Source organism: Myxocyprinus asiaticus, chromosome 12, assembly GCF_019703515.2.
Source record: "Myxocyprinus asiaticus isolate MX2 ecotype Aquarium Trade chromosome 12, UBuf_Myxa_2, whole genome shotgun sequence".
Taxonomy (NCBI): Eukaryota; Metazoa; Chordata; class Actinopteri; order Cypriniformes; family Catostomidae; genus Myxocyprinus; species Myxocyprinus asiaticus.
Genome location: NC_059355.1, coordinates 7,247,151 through 7,266,725, shown reverse-complemented (window position 1 = coordinate 7,266,725; position 19,575 = coordinate 7,247,151). Strand labels below are relative to the sequence as shown.

The following is a 19,575-nucleotide window of genomic DNA, read 5'->3' as shown; positions in this document are numbered from 1 at the left end:
CACCATTCACTTGCATTGTATGGAACTACAGAGCTGAGATATTCTTCTACAAATCTTCGTTTGTGTTCAGCAGAAGAAAGTCAGTCATACACTTCACATACTGCATGAGGGTGAGTAAATGATGAGATAATTTTCACTTTTGGGTGAACTATCCCAGTGTAAAATTCAAACATTGGCAGATATTCAGTTAGCTTTAATTTTGTGGGATAAAACATTCAAAGGCATAATTCTACACAACATTTGAAAAGATACAGGTTTTATTTGCTGCATCATCCATCTCGCAAAAAACAAACAAAAAACATTTCAAACATTTGAAATGAACTGACATAGATAAATTGTAAATCTATAAGTAGCATTTAAGAAGCATCCGAACTGGTGCGTTCATGTCATATTTTGTTGAGAAAGAAACAAGCAGACAATGCAATAAAAGTTTAAACATTATGATTTTATACACATTCAAGTACATTTATTGCATCGGGTGTTGGCTGATGTGTAAAGGTCATCAGAGAGCTACTCTGTTGTCTTTGGCCCATTTCTTCATAATGCGGATGATGTATTCAACTTGTGGGTTACCAGTGCTCCTCAACATCGGCAAAACCTCCCTCAGTGTTTCTCTGAAACAAACAACAACAAAATATGTATACACAGAAAGCATTATGATTACAGGTCAAAAGCTTAGTCTGTTGAAAGTTTATGATGCTCTAATTGTTAATTTTTTGTGCAAAATTTTGGTGAGCTAAATCTGACCATTCTAAGTAAAGACATTTTTTCATAGAGCCGAAACTAATAATAATGGCTTTTAACTTGCATCTACCATATCATGTCTAAGGCTTGGCATAGGTTCATACCTGGATTCTCTGCTTGCCAGTATAAGTTGGAAGATCCCGACACATGCTCCACGCTTTCCCTCCCAGTACTCAGGATTTTGATCCAATCTCTCCAGAGCATCAAATGCTTTAGCTGCATAATAGAACTGCCCCATCTAAGAAGATTATATGATTTATATTACACATCTACTGAAACATTGTGTCATATAAAAACACTTTTGAGACCAAAGGTACTGTAGTTTTGCTTTTTACAAAGTGTCGATTGAATCAGCAACATTCTCTTATTGTATCATCAGGCAGGTTGCTATCTATAGATCACCCTAAGAATCATCTGCCTGAATAGTTTTGTAACTCTAATATTCTATGTTTACAACATTTTACAGATTATTATTATTTAGAAAACAGATCCAGCTCTTACGGTAATTCTGATTGGATGAACCACGTTCGAAGCTGCTGTAGAACACCCAATATATACAAGGGTTATTATAGTTTTGAAAATGTCACTAGTTTTTATTTTGTTTTCTTTTGTTATTTCAGTTTTATTTTAGTTAGTTTTAATGGTGCAAAAAATAGTTTTTATTTTGTTTGTATTTCTTTCTCTTTTTTAATGGTAATTTTTTGTTTTTATTAAGTTTTAGTACAGTTTTAGTTTTCGTCCATTACCTTGGTTAATGTTAATTCCAACATATACTAGCATACTTTAACATTAAAAGTTTGTTAATATATGGTATCTGTTAACATTATTTAATGCATAATGAATTAACATGAACTACAATGAACAATTGTAAATGTATAAATTAACATTGACCAAGTTTAATGTAACTTTATTATGCTGGCTTGATAAAGCCAAAATACAATTATTCTGTTATTATTCTTTTCCAAAATCCCTAAACCAAGACCAAAAAATTAGCTTTCAAGCTACATCCGCTTGGCACAGACCTTCAGACTGTTCTGACTTTATGTGCTATATCTTTTCTGACTGATTGAACTTAAACTTTTCTCATAGTGGACCATCAAAAAACCCCAAAATGTCATATATTTACATCGATGGAATGTTCAAACAGGCTTAGACTCTGTCACAGAACATTTGAGATTTCATGGTTTATCTGTCTGTCTGTCTGTCTATCTGACGTTAGGGCCAGCACAACCTTCAAACTTAAAGCTTTTAAAGTTTAAACTTTTGAACAAGTCAAGCCAACATCATAGTTCGTCTTGACAAACTTTACCTATCTAGCTGAACAATGGTGTTTTTTTTTATCATGACTGTTACCAGTGTTTTCTAAAAGCAAGAAGCCGTGAATGGCCGTGCATTATAGTGATTTTACCACGATAAAGGTTTGCGTTGTGCTCAATAACACCACTTACCCGTGGTAAAATCACTGCAACACATGACCTCTTGTAGCTTATTGCTTTAATAGAAAATTTACTTATAGGAATGTTCTAGGTTCAATTCAAGTAATGCTCAACAGCATTTGTGGCATAATGTTGATTATCACAAAAATAATTTCAACTTTGCATTTGTTTATTTACAAAAACAGCAAAAATTGCACATAAAGTAAGGCATTTACAATGGAAGTGAATGGAGCCAGTCCATAAATGTTCAAATACACACTGTTTTAAAAGTATAGCCACAAGAGGTAAACATTATACGATTTACCAGCATTATGGCATTTACCATATTAAAGGGCTTACCAGTCATTGCAACACAGTTGTAATATTGAATATAAATTTACACAGATAGGGCAAGTAATTTTTTCACATGAAATCATGTTAAAACTTCTAATATTTACATCTTGTGGATGTGGATATATATATATATATGAAACAGTGTGTATTTTAATGTTTATGGACTGGCCCCATTCACATCCACTGTAAATTCCTGACTATAACCACGGTTTTTGCTTTTTTTTTAAATAAAGTATGTTACAATTATTTTTTGTGGTAATCAACATTATGCCACAAATGCTGTCGACTGAGTTGAACTTATATTGAACCCCGATCATGTATTTGCTGTCATGACTGGCAAAGTTAGAATGAAACTCCAATGTTGATTTGTAAAGGTATTATTCCAGCACCTTATAGCAGTCATTTGCGATGAGCTGCAGGAGGCTGAATGAATCAGATGAGGTTTCTATTCTCAGATAAAGCTCCCAGGCCTGACGGGCCTTCTGATTCATGATGTCTACAACAGAGAGGACAATGACATCAGAGAGTCAGTGGTCTGGTTAATCTAAAGTATGACTAATCAGAAAACACTCCAAAGATCTGAGACACAACTTCAAAATGTTAAACTTTTCAAAGCAATATTGTTGAACCTACAGCAGCGTGCTAACCAGCTCAGGTAAACATAGTCATTCTTGATCTTCTCACTCTGGATGAGCAGGAAAACCTGTTCACATTAAATACAGATTCAGTGCCAAAGCCCATATTCAGATGTGCTCGCCAAATCAAACATACTGATACGCAGTCATGCCATACCTCTTCAGCCTCCCGGTAGTTTCCCATGGCAGCCTTGGCCTGGGCATAGTTGAAGTTGAAACTGTCATCATTGTAGAAGTAATTCTACAAGGAAAAACATGAATATTTAATGCAGATGTTTTAATGTTGCTGTACTGAATCCAAACACAATGATACAGTATGTACATTACCTTAACTGAATTGAGATATATTAGCACATCTTTAAACTGCTTCAGCAGGAAGAAACAAGAGGCCATGCACTGCCTTCCAGGTATTGTGTCTTATAAGATCAAGAAAGAGAGGAAATAGTGCATTAATTTAGTTTTACTACATCCAAGTAACTATATGTCAAATATCTTATGTACAACATGTCATTCTATACATTTTTGAAAACATCTCATTTGACACATTTTTCTGTTACTAAGTAAATTATAGATTTCATTGAATATATGCATTTTATGAGTTCCCTGAGAACCACATCATTTCAAATACACAAACAACTATATCTAAAATTACCCATAAATACTCAATAATAATAATAAAATACGCAATTTAAAACTATTTTACAGAGCATTTGGCTAATTCAGCTATTTTTTTGACATGATATTTTATGAGACTACACGGAATTGTCTTTCAAAAATAATTTGTCTCACTGCAGAACCATTTAAAATTAAGGAAGGCAAAACATTTATTAAAATGATGAAAGTGTATAATGACCAGTCACAGCAACTAAAATATACATTTTCTCATTTACAATTATATAAAATCTTTATATGACTCTATAAGCAACAATTTAACTCAAAAGAAGTTGATTTTAAAAAACATTAACATTACGACATAATTGGGTATTGACAGTTACACGTCAAATACCCACATCCGGTCCAAGGCAAAAGAAAGTGTGTCCTTCTTTGACCTAAGATACAAAATCTACATTATACTTTATGATACAGAATAAAAACTAGGCACGAATTAACTTTAGTAATAAAATAGTGATGACACGGGGTCGAGAGTCACCGTTAAAGGGGTCATGACGTAAGGAATCAAATTTTCCTTGATCTTTTGACATATAAGAGGTTATTGTACTATAAAAACATACTGTAAGTTTCATTATTCAAAACTTCCTCCTCACTGCAAAATGAGCATTTGTTTAAATCTGCCAAAAGCTGCCAAAACAACTGTGATGTCACACTGTGGTATACATTTGCATCTGAACGCCTCCACAACAACACATCAATGCCTACTTTACCTTTTCACTTCCGTAGCCCCACCCAGTAGCGGTGAGCAGTGAGGTGGCAAGAGGAGAGAGCAGGTCAGTCAAGAGCAGAGAGCCAATCATAACAGTGGGCGTTTACTGTCAAGTCTTAAAGGAGAAGCAGCACCAAAACCGAATGAGGCTGGAAAATGATCATGTTTTACATATATATATATATATATATATATATACATAAAAACTTTACTATTATCATAAGTGAAAATTAAGGAACATATTAAAATAATAATAAAAAAAGGCATATCATGACCCCTTTAAAGGTGGTTTTCAGTCTAGAACAAGGCTTAGCCTGTGCCGAGAAAACAAACTCATAGTTTAACAGTACATCTGTCACACTGCACGGGGGCAGGCCAATGAACCAGGGCTAATATTGTCATTGTTAGCCTGAATAATGATGTTACCACATTCACTGGCTGAGCCTCCAACCAACTGGAAAAACTGCTGGGCAATTTTTAAATGGTCCCTCTGTAAGAATACAAAAGCATATAGTGAGATAAGGGAACATGGATTTGGAAACGCATACTAGTGGAACCATTCACCAAGATGATGCTGAGAAACGGAGTTTGAGAGAGCATACTGTTATGAATAAACGTTACAAACCGATCCAGTTTCTTGTCCCAAAGCAGCATTTACCACTCCCTTCAGAATATATTCCTGGGGAGGACATCAGATGTTAAAAAAAAAACGCTCTTTAAACACTGAGAAAACCCTAATCCAGTCAAAAAAAAAAAAAAAGAGAGAGGAAAAGAGGTAAACGAGTATTAGTGTGGCCTTAATACCTGGGGTGTGGTGGGCTCAAGATCTTTGATAAGTTTGTAGGCCTCCTGAACATCATCTAGAAGTGAGATGACAAACTGATAAGCCAGTCTCAATGTATCTGCTTAAGACAAGAGGACATGTCTGATCAACACACCTTGTCTAAGATAGTAGATGACCAGGTTGAGTCTGGCCTCTGATATGACGTCAATCAGAGGAGGTAAAACTTGCAGAGCCCCCTCACCCCCACGAAACACCACCAGATTGTGCTGGATAAGCTCTTTAGCAAACTGAAAAGAGCTGGAGGAGATATCAATCAGGTTCTTCAACTCTGTCTGCAGGGCCAAGAGGGAGAAATTTTCTTTTTTTTTTTTTTTTTTATTTAAAGGAATAGTTCCCCCAAACATGCAAATTCTCTCATCATTCACTCACAGTCATGCCATCCCAGATGTGCATGACTTTCTTTCATCTTCAGAACAAAACAAAAAAACAAAAAAAACAATGCAAGTGAAGCAAAGTGAGCAAAACTTTGAAGCTCCAAAAAGTACATAAAGACAGCACAAAAGTAATGAATAAGTCTCCAGTGGTTTAATCAATGTCTTCTAAAGTGATCCAATTGATTTGGGGTGAGAACAGACCAAAATGTTACTCCTTTTTCACTAGATGAGTCTATTCTCACCCCCAAACCAATTGGAGCGCTTTAGAAGACATGGATTAAACCCTTGGAGACTTATTGATTACTTTTATGCAGCCTTTATGTTCTTTTTGGAGCTTCAAAATGTTGCTCACCAATCACTTGCTTTGCATGGGCCTACTGAGCTGAGATATTCTTCTAAAAACCTTTGTTTGTATTCAAACAAGAAGAAAGCAAGTCATACACATCTGGGATGGCATGAGGGTGAGTAACTGATGATAGAATTTTTCTTTTTTGGTGAACTATCCCTTTAAAACCACCACCCATCAATGACACAGATGCATTGACAATTCAAAATAATGTTAATTTTTCATATTTGCTCAAAATGTACTCTTTCCAAGCGAGAGGGGAATATTATTACATGGCTCCCTGGAATACTTGATTCTGATTGGTCAATCATGGGATTCTGTTTATTCATTATATCAAATGTTTTAGCATAATGACTGCTAAACTGTATAATAGACTTTCTAATGTTCATCGAAAATATAAAAAATAAAAAAAATCACAATAATGATCGACTGAGTATACAATATCCCGTACATATCATAGCCTAACGTTTCTACTTCCCATGATCTAACTGAATTCCAAATAGAATAGATAGAAACCAAATTGGTCCAGTTGCTAGGGAGGGTAGTGTCACATGGGGTAACCTCCTCGTGGTCGCGATTAGGGGTTCTCGCTCCCAATGTGTAAGTTGTTCCCCATGGTAAGTTGTGCGTGGAGCACATAGAATAGCATGAGCCTCCACATGCTGGGAGTCTCTGCGGTGTCACGCACAATGAGCAATGTGATAAAATGCGTGGATTGATGGTCTAAGAAGCGGAGGCAACTGAGACTTGTCCTCCACCACCCGGACTGAGGAGAGTAACTACGCCACCACGAGTACCTACTAAGTAGTGGGAATTGGGCTTTCCAAATTGGGAGAAAAGGGGATCAAATAAAAAATAAAAAAAATCATAAATAATCAACATTTGTATCATACATTACTTTTTTTATAATTATTATTAAGTTATGTGTAACCTGCTCTATAAATTGTAATAGTCAATTTATTACCTTTCACGTTTCCCCAGGCCCATATGTCATAAAAATACACAATGTATTAAGGCTCGGGTATACTTCATATTTTTTGCATTCCGGATTGGCTCACTCCCCATCAACGGTGTTGCCTTTCAATGTATACTTTTCTGACCACGAACGAATATGAGCATGTTTGACGTGTGCTTTGTGATACTCTTTTAGTACAGTCAATGGCAGGCGCAGGTGCACACAGTCCACGTGGATTTTGCTGATGATGAAATTTGTGTCACACATACTGTGTGCAGAGCGATCCCCAATGCGAACAACCGAAGTATACTTAGACCTTTAGCATATATGCAGGGTTGGGAGGGTTACTTTTGAAATGTATTTCACTACAGATTGAAGAATACATGCTGTAAAATGTAATTAGTAATGTATTCTAAATACTTTGGATTACTTCTTCAGCACTGGTAGATTTTTTCACTTGTTTTGACTAAAAAATGCAGTGATGTTTCTAAAACAAGATAAATCCAATTGTTTTTACAGGAAAACAATACAAAAATTATCATCAAGAATATGATTTTTGCCCTAATATCAAAGGTCTTCCTAGAAAAAAAGAAATTATGATCTAACGTGAATTTTCTTGATAAAAAATATGATTGTGCCTGGTAACGTGTGCATGTAAAATGGCTAGAAATAGCATTTTAGCTTAGCGTAAAGCTGATAATTTACACAAGGTTTATTTCTATTTCTTGTGCTCCAAACTTACTTCAAACTTACTTCTCTGTCTGCTCGTATGAATGTAACACATCATAAGAAAGTGTTTCACCGCTGTTCAAATGCACTTTGGATCGCATCATTTATATGTAGAAATGTTTTCCATCTGAAAGGACGAAATATTAAATGAAACAAATGACAATAAAATGCAAAGTAATCTCTTCAGTAATCAAAATACTTTTTGAATGTAACTGTATTCTAATTACCAATTATTTAAATTGTAACTGTAGTGGAATACAGTTACTTATATTTTGTATTTTAAATACGTATTCTCGTTACATGTATTCCACTACTCCCCAACCCTGCATATATGGTAGCATGGCCGGCCCAATGGGGGGATAGGGTGGGCATTGCAACTTGATTTTCCTTGTGCCCCCCCAGAAACTTCTGACACCACCCTTGGGCTTGACATCCATAAACAATCAAGGACAACCTGTTGTCCACACTAAAGATCAAGATGCGCTCCCTGAGATGACATCCTAGTTCTGCCCCAGTTTAGCAGTGCAGCTGACCTCAGCAGCTTTGCCGTTATAGAGTCTGAAGTGGTTGCAGGCTTTAAGGTTGAGGGCGACGGTTGAGTCAGGAATACTCTGCAGATACACAGCCAAAACCTCCTGAGATACATCATAATAATCCAGTTTATAGTAGCACAAAGCTACATACACATTCAGGGCAAGGAAGTCTCTGTAGAATTAAAGACAAACAATTATTCAGAATTGCTGTTTTTAATCATATTTTTAATCATACAATGGTTAGTTTCGGTCCACTTTTTTGATTGGACAATTGTGTTACAAGAATAGTGATATTTCAAATACCAGCACTCAAACATTTTACTATTTGTATCTCTCAATAATCTGTATGGGAATTCCAATCGCAATCCTGCTTTGGCTTCATTTGGAACTATTTTCATTGGTGGAGCGAAAACTAAACTAAATAGCTGGACATAATGCATTGATTGCTTGGTACTGATGTTATGTTTTCAGAACTGCTGTACACAAGGCGCGGTCACATTTACCTTCGCACAGCAAAATTCAATTAGAAAAATACAGTCATCTCAATGGGAATCCACGCTTTAGTGAATTTTCTGCGATGGACTTCCGATGGCAAAGAATTTTGCGTGAGTTCAAGTTTGGTAAACGCTGACAGGCGAATTCACCGCGTTGACCAATAGGAAGTTGCTTGGTTTGGCGGTGACCTAGGTGTGGGCAGTGCTTCGTGCACAGCTACACTGAATAATCACGATGGACAATGATTTCATTTTAATTTTTAATTTTTTTACTTCACTCTCCCAGAGTATAAATTGCAGCATTAAAAATAGTTTGCTTGGCAATTAGTTTTATTGCTGGTTTTACACAACTCATTAACAGCCCACACCTTCTGTCCAAAGGTAAAGGCGCCTTCACATTTACCTTTGCATGGTGAAATTCTGCACAAAATTCATGATTGCGTGGAGTCCCATTAAGATGACTGTATTTCACCTGCAAAATTTCGGCGTGCAAATGTAAATGTGGCCGCGCCTTAAACGTGTTTTTGCACGGCTCTCTGGAATACCCGATTCTGATTGGTCAATCACTCTCTCCAACAGTCTGATATTTCTGAATAATGACGACACATCCAGGGACTGACTGATATTTCACAGTCATCTAGGTATTGGGAGTTATCTTTCCTACTTCTGGTATTACTCTGTGATCTTTACATGTAAGCGAATCAAATAATTTCATCTCAAATTGATATTTCATGTCCATTTCTTTATTCATTTGGCATAAAGTCGTCTAATAAGCGGGTTAAAAAGCAGTCAGGCGGTCATTTTCACGATATAAACACCTTACAGAAGACTAACGCAAACAGGAGGTGGAATTAAGCGGATTCTGGAGACTCTGTGGTCTCTTCTCACATTATAGTGTTATTTCAATGCAAATCAATTTTTATTTAATTATTTATTATTATTGACATTTATTATATATACATTTAATTATTTATAATAAACCCCTTCAGCATGAAAAAAGTCTGATACCACCCTGTCTGGGTTTATTTTCCGATAACTATCAACTGACTGCAGATTATCCCTTACATACCACGCTCACAATTGTGCTTTTGTACTAAATATCAGCACGGCTGTGATTACTTGACGCATCGTACAATAGCTGAATCACTGATATGCTGTTATGCTTAATTGTAAGAAATGGAAATGTATTGTTATGGAAATGTGTCTCTGTCAGGGGTGCTGGTTCATCTGTTGATGGGCTGACGGTGTGGCTGGTTCATTATGTTCTGATACACCTGTTTTGCAGTAAGATCCGTTTGTAGATGTCAATGGCCTCCTGATAGTGAGAGCGCATGTAGTGAATGGAGGCCAAACTCAGCTGATCTACTGTCACATCTTCCAGGTTCTGATGGAAACCCATCAGCTTCTTTTCATCATTAAACTTTAGAGAGAAAAATAAAGCAGACGATGATGCCATCATCATTAACATTAGATAATATACACACCACAATTATTCAAAGTAGTAGGAGAACTGACCTTATGTGCTAAATGAAAAAGCAGGCGATTTTGAAGCGGAGTCTTCAGTCCTGAAAAAGGTCGTAGCAGGTAATGTTTGCATAATTTGCTTGCATGAAAAGCTGTTGTGCAAAAACTGAGAAAAGAGGCATTGGAAAGGAATGACACACCTTTTAATGCTGTCTCCTCAGCTTCTTTATAAAACCCCAGGAAAAAGAGGGAACAGCCTAGATATACCCACACATCCACTGGACAATCTGGCCTCAGAGTGAGGGCTTTGTACTCCTGAACAAATATTAATACTTTTTTTTTTTTTTTAAATATAATATGCCTTAAAGCTACACTATGTAACTTTTTTTTGGTTAAAATATAACAAAATGTTATTAATGAGAGAGTGCAACAAAAATCCATCTCCCAAACCATGTATTTACTTTACCTAAATACACTTGGATACACCTATAATAATGATATTATATTATAAATATTTCAGAGCTGTCGGGATGGATTTCGTGGGAAATTGCATACATATGTCATTTGCCCGTGCATGTTGTCGTCATATCCGTTCACAGAGAAAATAAGATCCGTAGCGTGTGTGTGGGAGTAGCTAAAGCTAAAGTTTGTTGTCACAACGAACGGAACAACTGACCATGGATCACTCAAAACAGCAAACCTCCGGGGAATCACTTTAGAAACCCCGAACAGATCAGAGTCTACAAGCAAAAAGGGAAAGCCTCCGTAATAAAACCCGAATCAACATCGGCTTGGCTTTTCAGAGGTGGTGACAACTTAGAGATCTGAAAGGATTTAAAAGCGACCCAGAGATGGCTTTTTTCTTACTCAACAGGTAAGATATTTTATTGATATGGTTTATGTCTGTGTGTGTGTAGTGAAATACAATAATTATACTGTAATCGGTGTAGAAATTTTCACTTGCTAGCATACGTGTGTGTTTTTCTTCATAACAGCAATAATTTATATAAATTATTGCCAAGGACATGTGAGTCTTGAAATGATGTTGACCACTGGTTGGTAACAATGACAATCTATAAATTAATTACTACCGTGGTCTATTTGGCCAGAATATCCTGCAGTTATAAAAATGTTACATCGTTTGACCTTATCAGACTAGCAATCATTGTGTCTAATGTTAACGAACGTTGCCTAACTTTTGTATTTATTTCAAAACATCAATGTTTCCAATATGTCAGAACAACAGCATAAGATATGGCACTTATCTGCTCAGATGACATGTTTTCGGATATCAGTCTTTTCTTTCATTATTTATTTGTCCATTCGCTCTGATAAGATGTCCTGTATTCATGTGTACCTTGAACCACATTCATCCGCGCAGAGGAGCAGAGCCGAAGCACAACCAAAACAATGTTCTTCCGCAAGACACATGCAGTTTTGTTTTTTAACTGCTAGAGGGCCAAAAGTTACATAGTGTAGCTTTAAATGCAACTGCTATTTCAAAATGCAATCATGCATAAAGTCACACACTCTCTTTTTAAGATTCATCTTACTTGCCGAGTCATTAATTCTTATTCTCTCTTCCACTAACCTCCATTGCTCTCTTGTGGTCCCCCAAATGAAAGGCACAGTAGCCGATCCAAAGGTTTGAATGCTCCACTGACACGCCGCCAATACTCTGGAACTGGACGATACAGAGAGTTCAAGGTCATATAAATACTATGAAGCAGCACCACAACCTTGAACTCTGCTTAAAGGGGCCATGTCATGCCTTTTTTTAAATTATTTTTTTATGTTCCTTGAGATCCACTTTTAATAATAGTAGAGGTTTTTGCACAAAAAAACATGATAATTTTCCAGTCTCATTCTGACCCTCTGTCAGAAACGCTAGGTTTTGGTGTTGCTTCTCCTTTAAGACTTGACAGTAAACGCCCACTGTTATGATTGGCTCTCTCCTCTTGCCACCTCACTGCTCACCGCTACTGGGCGGGGCTCCGGAAGTGAAAAGGTAAAGTAGACGTTGATGTGTTGTTGTGGAGGCGGTAGGAATTAGAGAGCCAGTGGTTTTGGCAGCTTGGTTTCAACAAATGCTCTTTTAGCAGTGAGGAGGAAGTTTTGAGTTTTGAAAATTACAGTATGTTTTTAAAGTACAATGACCTCTTATATGTCAAAAGATCAAGGACAATTTCTCATGTCATGACCCCTTTAATAAAATTAAAACACAATAATATATGCATCTCAAATTTGATTAAATAAAGCAGGTCTCGTTTTCTGATGTGATTGTTGTCTGTACCTCTAACACAGTCAGGGATCCCATGTAGTCTCTTTGGCTTAGATAATCCTCAAGTCTTGGAAATTGTTTTGTTTTATTTTTTCTTTTCTTCTCGTTAGAACTGGTGGATGTCTCACCAGCCACCGCGGGTTTCATCCGGGACAAAAGCTTCAGAACAGAAACAACAGTTTTACCAGTGAGCAGTACTTACAATTTAAGTTATCTAACTAGACAGTTTGATGCAAAACTATGAAACAACACAAATTGAAGAATTGGAACTATCTTATATTTAAGTTTCTTCAAAGTAGCCACCATTTTCATAGATCACAGCTGTGCACATTTTGGGCATTCTCTCATTTATAAAATATAAAAATGTATCAAATGGAAAATGATCAAAGGAAACATGTTACAATTTACAAATGACAGAGGAGGTAAAAGAAGAACTACATGCACATTTTAAATTTCTTAAATGCATATGTCTCTGCCTACATAAAACAAATCAAACTGTGTTTGCTCATCCATTTTATTGTATGACTTAAATAAACATAAAACACGGACATAAACAAGAACTTGGCTATGAGGTAAACTACTCACCATGGTGATGCTTCACTCTCTCCAGCAAAAACACAGTCCTGAAACTCGCAGACGGTTAGCCAGTAATTTTACTTGCACTCATAAAGCAGACAAAAGATATCAGAACTAGAGCTACATTTACCACTTATTAATAACTAAACAATCAATCCCAAGAAAGATTTACTTCGCTGGATGGGGTGAATTAGCCAGCTAGCTAAAGTTAGCGAACAAGCTTGCGTTTCTGCGAGCTAGTCAACAGATCGCGCTTTCTTTACATTAACACATCCCCTCGTACCTTATGAACTAAATAAAACTGTAAATGAATGAGCAAAAAAGGTCTAAATGTGCTCATTATGTTGTGTTTAATAATCTCTAGCTAATCTCGCCTGACATTGGCTGTGTGGCATCATAATGCTGTTGCTATGCAACGCGTTCTTCGATATGAGGCGGGCATGTGATTTGATTCTTGCTCATTTTAATGTGTTCTAACTGAAATGTGAATACAAATGTGATGATTTCAGTAGAAATGCAACTCAAGTATGGCGAAAATACCTAAGGGATCTTTTAGAACTATGAATATATTGTATAAAAATTTGCATTTTCCAGCTTTAGGGCTATGTAAATTCCAGTGGCCTAATGGGTAAAGCAGTGGCCTCCTGAAAAAGGGGTTGTGGGCTCGAGCCTAATCTGAAATGAAACGTTTTCGTTACATTGAGTAACCAAATTCACATAATAATTATCACATGTGCAGTTGAGCAAATCACTAATTTCTGCATTTTATAAACAAATTCTTTCTACTGCTCAGATAAATCTGGAGTGCTAAAATAATATTTCTCTAAACAAGTTGAAAGACTGTTGGAAAAAAAAACAACCTTTATAAGCAAGTTGTTCTATTTAGGTTTTCAAAAAGCATACAAGAAAACCATGTTATAGAAATCTAAAGGAACTAAACATTGTGAATTTGTACATGCACTTCACATAAAAATCATGTTACTTCAGCTTCAATACTAGGATTTTTGATATCACAATATGTATAGCATTTAAACAGAAATACTTGGTTTTATTTGTTAACATTAGTTCATGTATGGGCTAACACTTTCTTACAGCATTTATTAATTGTGGTTAATATTCATTATCAAATATAGTTTTGTTCATTCTTGGTTCAAAACACAATTTTTAACGTAAAAATGTTAGTATACAACATATAAATGAACATTTACCAAGATTAATAAATGTAGAAGTTTGTTGTTAGCTCATGTTAACAGGCACAATCTTATTATCAAGTGTTCTCATTTAAATTAACCTCACATAAAGGCTTTAAGCTTGTCTATCTGCATTAAAGAAATAGTTCACCCAAAAATTAAAAATCTCTCATTTACACACCCTCATGTCATTCCAGATGTGTATGACTCTTTCATCTGCTGAACTCAAATGAAGATTTTTAGAAGAAATTCTCAGATCTTTTGGTCCATACAATGCAACTAAATCTTAACACTTCTGAATATATGGATTATTTTTGTTCCCTTTGTGCTTTTTGGAGCGTCAAAATTTTAGCAGCCATTCACTTGCGTTATATAAATCTACAGAGCTGAAATATTCTTTTAGAAATCATAATTTGTTTTCTGCAAAAGAAAGTCATACACATTTGGGATGGCATGAGGGTGAGTAAATTATGAGAATTTTCATTTTTGGGTGAACTATCCCTTTAATTGATTTTAGACACAAAACCTTAATGTCAGACTTCTAGGACTAAAACGGTAATCGACTAGCTAATCCAGAAAACACAAGATTATGATCCATAACTGCTTCTCTAGCATTCAAAATTATTTATAAAGAAAAGAAATAACACATGGAGAAACAAGATTTTAAACAATCAAATTTATTGATTCAATGGCATCACACACGTCCTTGGTGAACGCTTCACTTAAGACCAGTCTGCAGTGGAGCCACCCCAATCTCCAGCCTGAGCTGTAGGAGCAGCAGACCAGTCTTCAGTGGCAGGCTGAGCACTCCAGTCCTCTGTTTGAGAGAAAGGTTCAAAATTACACCTAAAGTTACATACCACATAGCAGTGCAGTTAATATCAATACCAGTGAAATTTCGCAGTTCTCTATACCAATTGCTATACCACAGCAAAAATATGCAAATATGGTGTGCTACTGAATGCATGTTATTTTTAATAATTATTATTTGAGAACATGTTTTAAAAGTTTAATTTTATCATCCAAATGGTGTCTAATCAATTCATTCTTAAAACTGTCATTGCATTTTTTTTTTAGCCAATTTTTTTCAACAGGTGTCTTGCTTGTGATAAACTGATTATTGTTATTATTACAGTGAATATTACATTTTTCTATAGAGTTGTTTGATATTTGTATTCAATTTCAAGCATCTAGCTTTTATTTTGAATCGTGCTTTTATTATGACGTGTGTTTTTTTGCCGGAAGCTTCACTTTTGCAGATAAACCGTTTGCAACAGGGTCCAGTGTGATCACTGAAGACTTTCAAGTCACGTCTGAAATCTCATCTGTTTACACTGTCCTTTGAGTCTGACAAATGAAATATAGGACACAGTTTTGAAGTGTTTGTATTTTGTGTTTTACTGATGTTTGCGTATGTGGTGATTTTGAAATGTTATGTTTTAAATGTTATTACTGTGAAGCACTTTGGTCAACTCTGTTGTTTTGAATTCTATATAAATAAAGTTGAGATTAAAGAGCAAATGCTGTGATTTTATTATATATAGTTTACATGTGCTGCATGGTTCACAGTGGATTAGTGCTCTGCTCTGTCATCTGATACAACGTGAATGATTCTCAATGTCTGTGGAGTTTCCAGAGTATGAGCAGTCGGATTTATACATACATTTAAAGTACGCAGCTCATCCACCCTAAGATTGCAGCCTTCAGCGGATTAATAAATCACACTAGGACATCACTTGGATTGTCCATTTCAGTGCAAAAGGAGTAACAGCACGCGTTCAAAATAAGCCTGAGCATTTTAAAGCTGTCGTGTGTCCATCATATTGCGCGCTGGCAACGGAGAGAGACAGTACTCTGTACTACCGGTACTGCAGAAACACTGGTATCGTTAGATCTTTTTTATTTTAGTACAGACTTGGTACCGAAGTACTTTTAAGTACCGGTACTTTTGACAACACTACCACATAGAGACGAACCTACTGCACATGCTGTGCCATAGTTGTTAATTTGACTATTGGTTTGTCTCAAGTAAATTTATAGTCAGCAATAAATGAAGAAAAAAAAAACCTTACCTGCATACGCCTCAGCTGGAGCAGCCTTGGCAGGAGCTACAGTTGGGAATGATAATATATTAGTTCAGAGGTTAAATGTTAAAACAACAGTCTGAGATGGTCAATGTCCCCCAAAGATTATGATTTCCAACCATAATCAGCTTACCCTCTATGCCAGCTGGGAACTGCTGGATGGGCACAGATGGAACCTGAACACCCTCAGACCAGTCAGCAACCTCAGGCTGGTTGAAATCGGGCACAGGAGCGGTCCATTCACCCTGGAACTCCTCCTTACCCACAGCCTTCTCGGCAGCAGCCTGTTCTTCCTTCTCAATCTAAAAGTAGAATAAAGAAATAGTGAAGATCCCACACACATGGAATGACTAGCTATAACCAAAAAAGCTTTTCTTCATTGATAAACACGTATCACAGGCAGTAAGCTGGCATTAGACAATGACAAAGGGCAGATTCGTACCTCCTCAGGATCTCTGTAGAAGTACAGATCAGGCATAACTTCCCATGGGTGCTCCCTAGAGATGGTGCCCCTCATTCTCAGCACCTCTCTGGCCAACATCCACCACATCAAACCAACAGAGTGGTGACCCTGAAACAAGCATCTGAAACAATGAAGTCTCATATAGAACAAAATAAAACATTAGACCCTTCAAATCTCTTTTTGGGCCACTAGACACCATGCAAACACAAACCTAAAGGATTTAGTTTGTCATTAGTACCTTGTTGTTGCATGGGATGGCAATGTCGACGTATCTCAGAGGGGAGTCTGTGTTGCAGAGGGCGATGGTTGGGATGTTGACGTAAGAGGCTTCAGTCAGCGGCTGGTGATCAGCACGTGGATCAGTCACAATCAGGAGGCGGGGCTCTCTGAAAGCAGCCTGAATCTGATTGGTGAAGGTTCCAGGAGTGAAACGTCCAGCAAAGGTGGTAGCACCAGTGGCAGAGGCGAACTTGAGCACAGCTCTCTGACAGGAAACAATAGCGACAGTGAACCTGACTAGCAATTCTCAATGCAAAACATTTATTTCAAGTGAAACTCAACTCAGTTTGTGGCTCAGGTCACTATCAAACCCCAGTCATGGGGCAAAGCGCCCTCATGGCGTTAGCGAAAACCCAGCCGATTCACTCTAGCACATTTCCGACACCCAAACACCGACATCAGTGCTGGGTTTTAATAACGTGCAACCTCAAATTGTTGCGATTCACATAAACACTAATATATTTTCCAGTTGTGCTTGACTGGTTATTGAGTTGGCTTGTGTGTCAAGTACCTGGCCAGTGTTTCTGGAGGAGATGACACACACGTCAGCTGGGTTCTCGATGGCAACGATGGCACGAGCAGCCAGCAGCAATTTCTCCCAGGTCTTTTTAAGATTGATGATGTACACGCCTGCAGAAAACTATATTTCTAAGTATTCTACAAAGCTTAACATTATAGGAATAGTTCACCCTAAGAACTAGACAGAGCTAAGACATTATTCTAAAAATCTTAATTTGAGTTCAGCAGAAAAAAAAAAAAAAAAAAAAAAAGTGTCATACACATCAGGCATGAGGGTGAGTAAATTATTAAAGAATAATTTTTGGATTAACTATTACTTCAAGAACAGCATTTCGAACACACTCTGCATAATCTAGGTTTGCTGTTGGAATTTTGGGATGTGTTAAAACTATGAAATTAGCATCTACCTAGCTAAAAGCTCAAAGATTATTGAATGCCCTGCGCATCACTTGTAACCACATGCCTAAACTTGTTCAAATCTGGCTGATCATCCTGAACCACTAACCGTCACTCTTTCTCTTATAGACGTAATGCTCCATCTGGAAGTCCAGGTTGGTTCCTCCCAGGTGGGTTCCTGCGGCCAGGAACTTCAGTACATCCTCCTCCTTCATTTGAAGGACATCCAGACCTCCGGACATCGTGACCACTTTCCCTGCGTAACGAGTTTAGTGGGAGAGCTGGAAGGGAAATGCATAACCACACAGAATGCTCAGTCAAAATGAAACCATAAAACACATATTGTGAGGATTTCTAACTTCAAATTAATTCTGTAGCTCAGGTCACTATCAAACCCCAGTCATGGGACGCGTCTGCCCTCATGGTGTTAGCGAAAACCCGGCTGGATCGCTTTAGCACACTTCCGACACCCAAACACCGACATCAGCGCCAGGCTTTAACAGTGTGCGTAACATGATTTAGCGCGCGAGGGGAACACCAGTCTAGCGACGACTCGATATTTTATAACGAAATAATGTGGGCCAAATTTTAAAGGAAAACTTTCAAAACTCCAACAAACGATATTTTACTGCTATTTGCAGTGCAAGGAGCCTTAAACTCTTGTTTTTATTTATACTTTGCTACTCACGCGCTATACTCTAGTCGTGCTCGCGCGACATCACATGTTGTAGTTTAGGCCTTAATTTATTTATTTCTTTTTTTCATAATTGGGGAGGGGGGCTTCATGTATAATATGACTTCTGATACGTTTAGACGTCCACTGAGAAACGTCTGACTCGATAAAAAATGTTTAAAAGTGCATAAATGTATACAAATTCAGCTCACCACGAGACAACGCCGTATGGAGTTCTCCACCTCACGGCAAAAAGAGGGCGGTATGAGGAAATGACGTAGATTTTATAGTCGGTTGTCCACCAATCAAACAGCGCAGTTTCTTGTTCTCTATACTCCACCGGTAAAATCGAGATAAACTCATACTACCTCCTTCTAGTGGAGTGTAGAACAATTGAGCGGACCTGAACCGCCAAAAGAGTCTTGAAAATAAGGATTAAAGAACAGTAAACATAATTAACTATCCAACATTAAAAAGTTTGTGGATGGGGAAAAATGTAGGGGAGAGAGACACTTGCCCACATAGTAGATGGTTCTGAATGGTCAAACGTTATTCAGTTTCTAGTTATACTGTGGGACTTGTTTTGAAATTCTAATAGAAGCAGGATTTATCTTATTGAGTGTTTTTCTTTGGTTAAGTGAATAAAACAAAAGGACGATTTAACTTTGTCAGGCTTTTTCACAGCCCCACAGGACCACTAAATAAATTCATTTTAAAATTCTAAGTAAATATTTATTCAAAATTTAGAAGACAGACATTGGTCCTTTTAAAGGAACAGTTCACTCAAAAATGAAAATCTCTCCTCATTCTCCTGTGCTATCCCAGATGTTTATGACTTTCTTCTGC

The 19,575-nt window shown here is 37.0% G+C and overlaps 2 protein-coding genes and 2 non-coding genes across 5 annotated transcripts; all 4 read right to left on the bottom strand.

Moving 5' to 3' along the window:
- Positions 1 to 108: 108 nt before the first annotated feature.
- On the bottom strand, positions 109 to 13,564 carry LOC127449083 (intraflagellar transport protein 56-like). 2 transcript variants are annotated; one of them, XM_051712234.1, is made up of 17 exons: positions 13,135 to 13,545; positions 12,562 to 12,708; positions 11,860 to 11,952; positions 10,469 to 10,583; positions 10,320 to 10,369; positions 10,079 to 10,224; positions 8,311 to 8,482; positions 5,468 to 5,645; positions 5,334 to 5,389; positions 5,155 to 5,208; positions 4,956 to 5,019; positions 3,476 to 3,564; positions 3,306 to 3,389; positions 3,147 to 3,216; positions 2,903 to 3,009; positions 849 to 982; positions 109 to 614 (listed from the first exon to the last, which is right to left on the bottom strand). In XM_051712234.1, exons 1-17 carry the CDS (start codon positions 13,135 to 13,137, stop codon positions 503 to 505), a joined length of 1,674 nt encoding a protein of 557 aa, XP_051568194.1. In that variant the 5' UTR covers positions 13,138 to 13,545; the 3' UTR covers positions 109 to 502. The 2 variants fall into 2 exon arrangements, 1 of the variants encoding a protein (XP_051568194.1); XR_007898660.1 differs by lacking the exons at positions 109 to 614; positions 849 to 982; positions 2,903 to 3,009; positions 3,147 to 3,216; positions 3,306 to 3,389 and adding an exon at positions 4,531 to 4,644 and having other exon boundaries at positions 13,135 to 13,564.
- A 1,412-nt stretch (positions 13,565 to 14,976) lies between these two features.
- Positions 14,977 to 19,014, bottom strand: LOC127449096 (40S ribosomal protein SA). Its single transcript, XM_051712259.1, has 8 exons — positions 18,942 to 19,014; positions 18,166 to 18,337; positions 17,653 to 17,771; positions 17,101 to 17,346; positions 16,842 to 16,970; positions 16,533 to 16,701; positions 16,388 to 16,423; positions 14,977 to 15,132 (listed from the first exon to the last, which is right to left on the bottom strand). The coding sequence occupies exons 2-8, from the start codon at positions 18,296 to 18,298 to the stop codon at positions 15,038 to 15,040; spliced, it is 927 nt and encodes a 308-aa protein (XP_051568219.1). The 5' UTR covers positions 18,299 to 18,337; positions 18,942 to 19,014; the 3' UTR covers positions 14,977 to 15,037.
- Positions 17,427 to 17,567, bottom strand: LOC127449687 (small nucleolar RNA SNORA62/SNORA6 family). The gene has a single exon (XR_007898777.1). It is a non-coding gene; the product is annotated as a small nucleolar RNA SNORA62/SNORA6 family (small nucleolar RNA).
- LOC127449689 (small nucleolar RNA SNORA62/SNORA6 family) lies at positions 18,426 to 18,567 on the bottom strand. The gene has a single exon (XR_007898779.1). It is a non-coding gene; the product is annotated as a small nucleolar RNA SNORA62/SNORA6 family (small nucleolar RNA).
- Positions 19,015 to 19,575: the final 561 nt, after the last annotated feature.